The 6,743-nt window shown below is 34.0% G+C and overlaps 1 protein-coding gene across 2 annotated transcripts; it reads right to left on the bottom strand.

Moving 5' to 3' along the window:
- Positions 1-992: 992 nt before the first annotated feature.
- On the bottom strand, positions 993-5,780 carry LOC100796271 (ethylene-responsive transcription factor RAP2-7). Of its 2 annotated transcripts, XM_003546994.5 has the most exons (11): positions 5,534-5,780; positions 4,662-5,401; positions 4,469-4,494; positions 4,326-4,356; positions 4,155-4,242; positions 3,918-4,063; positions 3,560-3,604; positions 3,341-3,444; positions 3,106-3,230; positions 2,095-2,196; positions 993-1,490 (listed from the first exon to the last, which is right to left on the bottom strand). In XM_003546994.5, the coding sequence occupies exons 2-11, from the start codon at positions 5,123-5,125 to the stop codon at positions 1,164-1,166; spliced, it is 1,458 nt and encodes a 485-aa protein (XP_003547042.3). In that variant the 5' UTR covers positions 5,126-5,401; positions 5,534-5,780; the 3' UTR covers positions 993-1,163. The 2 variants fall into 2 exon arrangements, with proteins under 2 accessions (XP_003547042.3, XP_006597307.3); XM_006597244.4 differs by lacking the exon at positions 3,560-3,604 and having other exon boundaries at positions 5,534-5,763.
- Positions 5,781-6,743: the final 963 nt, after the last annotated feature.

Genomic DNA, 6,743 nt, shown 5'->3' with positions numbered 1-6,743 from the left:
ATTGCTTTCTCCATCTTAATTGGATTATTTACTTTTTCAGGTATTCAACATTTATTACGGAAAATATTAATTACACAAGTTATTATAATAATACAGCATTTTATCGTTTATGACAAAAGTATCATTATTAAATGAAGAAAAAATGATTCAATCTTCTTATTTTTATTTCTCAAACAAAGAGATTTATAGATGGAGTCCTAATGTATATAGATATATATGATTCAATAAGAATAAATTTTTTTATAAATATTTAGATTATTTTATTTCTAACCAGACTAATAATTTTCAAATAGTGTTTGATTTATTACGCATTAACCAATATTCGAATGATTGGTTTAAAGTTATCAATGTCTAAGTCACTTGATTTCTTTTTTGTTAAAATTTCTTCTTTATTTGTCTAACTTTTTTCCTTCTTTTTTTTTCTTCTAATTTTGGGGTATCCTCGCTCATAGGTCAAATATCCACATCTATAAATTAAAAGGTCCTAATCCACTTTGTAACCGTTATTAGAATCAATAGGTAAATACATAGGTGAAATATTAATAAATTATATTTTATTAAAAATATTACTCCCTTTCCAATTATAATGATTTAATAAGAGAAAAAAATTGTTTCAAAATAATTTTCATTTTAATTTTTTAAAAATAGTTATTTTTTTTATCTATATCTCATAATACTAATAGTAGACAACAAAATCTTTAAATGAATTAATGATAATACAAAATTAATTTTATAAGACTATTATTTTCTTTTATCTATTTATTATTTTTTCTTAATTTGTGTAAAATAACCTAAAACGGACATTATTTAAGGACAGAAGAAATAATATATTTAATTTTCTAATATAATAAAATAAATAAAAATGCCTATAAGACAAATATGGTTAATTGTCACCATAGACGAATAATAGTCTATTAGATAGTAGAAAGATATTTGAGTCGGATTTTTTTTTAAGAATTTAAATTAAATAAAAAGTAAAAATAAAAAATAAATTTTGTTTTTAAAACACATCATGCATTTTTTCTTTTCACTTTCTCTCTGAAGAAAAAAATCTTTTCATCACATACAAACATACCATGAGCAACAACATTGTACCGATCCCTAAATCATGCAAACAGGAAAAAAAAAAAAAAAGTTTTAACTGTCGTTTTGAGAATTGAACTTCAGAACTTGTGTGGTGGGCTACCATTTATACTTGTATTACAAGATAGAGGCTGGGATGGTGCCTGCGAGGACTTGACCTCGTAATAGAATTGAGGTGCATTGCTACCTGGTGTGCTGTGTGAAGTGAAACAGAAGCTCTGGGGAATTGGGTTCATGGATTTTGTTGGAAAGATGGCAGTTGATGGAAAAGTAGCTGAAATTGAGAATCCTGATGATGCTGCAGTAGAGAACGGTGGTACTGGGGTGGCATTAACCTGGCCATTTGTCTGCCACGCCCAGTTTGGAACTCCTTTTGAAGGATCTATGCCCATTCTCTCTGCTCTTTCCTGTCAAATATTTCAACAATAATTCAAAGATAGGCATATAAATATCTTCCTGTGCAAGAAAACACGCAAATGATGGTATCAAGTCGTATTAATGCACAATGTTAATGTTACATCATCCACCAGAATCACCTCCATATAATAGGATACAAATTTGAAAAGGAATGTTGACGGAAATATTATCCTAATGCTGTGATGGTATTTGTCATTGAATTATTAGCCATATTCCAAATTTAGCTCATTACCAAGAATATATCTATGCATCAGAAGGACCTATAGACTCACCACTTCAAGATCTGTTTTTTGAACATATTTGGGAACAGCTCATCATGTCAAAAAAGAATAAGTGACATGGAACATCAATCAAATATATACTAAACAAAGACGAATTCCCCGATAACTTAGATTGCACCAAAAGTTGACAAAGATCAGTATGTAAAGAGGATTCCCCGAGCATAAAACTCAACTTCGAATGTTATGTCAAAATCAAAAGCAAACGTTCCTCTTTGTTCTAAGGTAGACACAAAACAGGAAATTATCGTGAATGTTTATATGAAGCATTTAGTAAAAAAATAAGTAATCAGTTGTAGCAGGCATTTGAACTAACCAGATTGGGAAAGAAAGTGGAATATACAGAAGGACGCTCTTCAGTTACAACCAGCCTTTTCAAAGAAGGATCACCAATAACCGAATTAACATTAGTCTCCATCTGCAAATAAAGAGAACGCACCTTCTCATGACCATTATTAAGACATCAACGTGAGGTAATTACAAAACAAAAACAAAAACCACATGTTTCACAAAGGTCAACAATGCCAAAGTAAAGTAAGTAGGCCGTAATAAGCTACAGGTGTGTTGGAAATTCTTCCATAATTAAGGTGAGATTCACATTCAAGTAAACATATAAATTTAAATACATAAGAAATTGAGGAGCACATTTCAAGGCATGTATAAAAAGTTGTGGAACACTTTCCAAGGACTAGGAATTAAATTCTTTTGCCTTTAGACTTACACACTCCACTTAGAAAAGTGAAGATTGAAGGAAGTCACACCCCTCTTTTATAATTAGGAAGTCTTGTAAAGAGTTAGAGTATCTCATATCATCCCATTCAAAGGGAAGCAAAACAAGAGTGATAGTGAAAAAGAAAGTTTTAGTTTCCACCACACTTGATAAGAGTTGAGAGAAATTGTAAATCGTTATTGTTGGGTGAAGTTGAGAGATATTCTCTTGTATTGAGAGAGTCATTGTAATCCTACATTCAATAATGGAGATATTTACTAGCCTGGTCATTGATTTTTATCTTTCACATTGAAAAGTTTTCCACATTAAAATTCTTGGTATCATTTTTCTACTCTGAATTCTTATTTTTTTTCATTTTCGCCAAGTGTCTATTTTGAGTTTACAAAGAGGGAAATTGGGTTGGTGTTTCCCAACAAGGTGAACCCACAAAGGACAGAAGAACACTGCTTCCATTAAAAAATGTGTTCAATAACACTATCATTCATGACCTATAAAGAGTGTTAAAGAACTAGCTTGAGTGCATAAAGGGTTATAATGTGATATAAACCTTTGCTTCCGTGCTTAAAGTAAATGAAGATGTAAAGTTTAACTATATACCCTTGAACTTCTTCCGGGATGCATGTTGTAAGGGATGGACTGGAACTGAAGATGGCCCCTATTTTCTTTGGGACCATGTCCTGGGGTTGCTATGCCCAGATTGAGGTCAAGGTCGTGACTGCCACCTGTGTTGAAGACAAATACAAACCTCATTTCACATTGAACATTTCTTTTTAACACTGACAATCAATTGGAAATAAAATATAACTCAAAGTATCATGCTATGAAGTACTACCTTCATTAATAGCTTCAGGTTTCATCTCGCTCTCATATATACTTGGCTCAAAGTTAGTGACAGCCTCTCTTCTATTGCACTTGATAGCTGCCTTGTCATAAGCCCTGATTTCCAGAAAATCAAAAGGGAGACATATATTGGTTGGAACCGTAAAGAGCTTTGATAATTCAGGGTAAAAAAATCAGTGCAAGTAGAATGTAATTCATGTATCATTAGGACCTTGCAGCTTCTACTTCGCTGTCGAATAGCCCAAGATATATATACCTGCACGAAAGCATTGCAATCTCTATAACAACAAAAACACCTCCGCCAATTGTTTCTTTGAAACAGGCATCCTAGACATGTTCCTCCAAACATGGAAAAAGCCTGAAGAGTAAAGATCCATTGACTACCAAACCGAAAACAATTCGCTTTGAATTCGTACTTCAGTTATGCCAATAGGTAAAAACTGAAATCAATAGGTACTTGAATTCGTACTAATATCTAATATCTAATGATTCGTACTAATATCTAATCCTACAAACATAACAAACCACAACATCAGTTATAGTAAACATAAAAAAAAGTAGGTCCTCACTTCTTGCCAAGGAATTGTCCCATTCGAGCTTCCCAACGGCCACATTTGTGAAGTGTCACTCCCCGGTATTTCGAACTGCCCCTTGAGAAACCGGTACTGTGGCGGCGAAGTATGTGCACGAACTCCTGCTTTGAAAGATTCTTCATCTGTCCATCATAAACAATAACAAACCAGTAAAAAAGCAATCACAAGTTCCATCTAGATTCAAATTCACCAAAAGCTTATGCGTTTTCCAACCTGTTTTAGATCCTCCTCATAATCAACGAGATCAAAATTGATATCAGCATCAAGTCCCCTGAACTTAATAGCAGCTCGATCATAGGCCCTAAATTTGAAAATTCCAAGTCAATTAAGGAAGACACCAATCAAACGATAAAGAATATTTAAACTATGTCCAAAAAGTTTTACCTAGCAGCAATATGAGCGGTGTCAAATCCACCTACAATGCCCAATACCAATCTAATAAAAAAGACGCTAAAAATAGCAAATCATAGAATAATAAATTCAAATATAAATGGAAAGAATAATTAGTAAAAAATACAAATCCATACCCAAATAGACTTGCTTCCCGCAATCCCTACACCAAACAACAAATTAGAGTCAGATGCAATTCAATTCAACCATGATTAACCAAAGTCAAATTCCACAGAAAATTAAAATTCCTTCAAACAAAAACCTAATAAAAAAGGGAAAATAGTCAAATATACAAAAGACGCCTGATTAAACAATGTGAAGTGACCGAACCAGATATGCGATTCCCATCTTCCGGTCCTTCTGTAGAAAGTGACTCCTCTGTACTGAGAGCTCCGAGACCTTGGACCTCTCCTACTCTTCTTCACCTGAGGCTGTGGCTGAACCTGAACCACCTTCACCTCACCGTTTTGATGATCCAGCGGGAGATCCATTAAATTCTTCCTCGCCTGAGACGACGACGTCGAACTCTGCCCCTGCCAATTCTCCGAGCTCACCGGAAACAGCTCCTTCGTCGCCGTGGCGACGACTTCGTTCGCGCCTTCCACCTTAAGGATTCCGAAACTGAAGGCGAACACGTCGCCGGCGCGTGTGGAGCACGAGTCCTCGTTGCTCGATCCCTCCGCATTCACGACGGAGGAATTCGAAGTTCCCAACGAAGCTTCGGGAAACTTGTCCAACAGCACCAGCGACTCGTTGTTCTGAGTCGACTCGGCATTCAGATTAAGATCCAACATCGCGCTTAATCTTCTTCTGGCTATTTTCAACTCTGATTTTCTTTCTATTTTTTCGTTATTATTATTAATCCGAACCAATACATACAGTAAACTGATATTGCTTCTACGTCACCGGAGATTCTCTTCGAGCGATGGTTCCGACCGATCCAATCGAAAGAAACAATCAATTATTACGTGTGAAATGTAACCTAAACAGTTGAAGATGCAATATCGGAAGGTGTAGGTAGGAAGTTGTGGTGATGGAATGTTAAAGAGCTTGTTCGACGAACAAGGAATCTGCGCGGAATAGAAGCACAAAGAGAAAAGAATTAGAAGATTCCCCGGTGGCTCCGGTGAGCATGGTTATGCCGGATAAGTTTCCGGCGACCGGAAAGAGAGAAGGAGGAGGAAGAAGAGAAGGAAACTCACAGAAGGAAGTGTGTGAAGGAAGCTTCGCGAGGTTTGGAAGTTGCATTTGTTATTTCCTCGGCGATGATTTCAGAACCAGAGAGAATATAAACATCGGGCACTACCGGATTCCATGGCACCAGAGAGAGAGAGAGAGAGAGGTGAGAGGATCCAAACGGAACAGATGATGGAATATATAAACATTATCTCTCTCATGGTTCCAACTTCGAACCGGTTCGCACGGTCACCGGTCAAAGGAAGTATATTTTTTATTTTATCTATTTTGATTACCCTGTTACACAGTCGAGTTGTGGTCTCATCGACGGAAACAGCCGTCCACCACTAACCGCTGAGTTTCTTGTTATAGGGAGTAATAAGGGCGTTTTTGGTAGCAATGATCATATACAGATATTTTGTACAGAGTAGCAATGATACACAAATCTTTCTTATTTTAAATATTTCTTATTATTTTTATTTTCCTTTTTATTTATCATAAATTTTATTATATTTATAATTTTTTTTTTAGTCTTTCTAAATGTTTATCAACATATTAAGTATTTATACACAAACATTTTTTTCTTTTACATGCGGTTGGAGGAGGAGAGAAGTCTAAAAAGAAGTAGAGGAGGAGAGAAGATCAGGAAAAAAAAAAAGTAAACTGTAGCAGATTTTCAAGCTTTTTAGATTTAGAAAAATAGAGAAAAAGTTGAAGAGAAAGAAGAGTGAATATATATTGTATATTTGTCTTTAATAACGAATTTATATAACATAAAAGGGTAAATATGTCATTTTAATTTTTTTAATGAATTCCACAATTTTTTTACTTCTCTCACATTTTATGAGAAAAAGAAATTAAAATTATTTAATTGTTTGGTATACGATAATTAGAGTTAAATTAATTTTAAAATTTGTAGTATATTATTTTCATTCATCTTTTTGTCTTCTTTTCATTCTTTTATTTTTATTTCAGTCAAACATATTGTTTATTTTTATTTTATTTCTTATTTATTTTTATTCATCGTATTTCTTTTTTCTTTATCAAACAAGACATTCATGTTAGGAGAGATTTTTTTTGTGTATGGCCCATACAGTATGGGTCCATCATAGTTTTCTGTATTCTTTTTCAAACCACATAAAACTTCACTCACTTTCACATTTTCTCTCACCTATTTTCTCTTCCCAAAATGCATGTAAACAAACGTACTGATAAGCTTCATACAAATATACAAAT

This window comes from Glycine max, chromosome 15, assembly GCF_000004515.6.
Source record: "Glycine max cultivar Williams 82 chromosome 15, Glycine_max_v4.0, whole genome shotgun sequence".
NCBI classification, from domain to species: domain Eukaryota; kingdom Viridiplantae; phylum Streptophyta; class Magnoliopsida; order Fabales; family Fabaceae; genus Glycine; species Glycine max.
The sequence above is the reverse complement of the archived record's forward strand: the minus strand, read 5'-3'. Positions and strand labels throughout refer to the sequence as shown.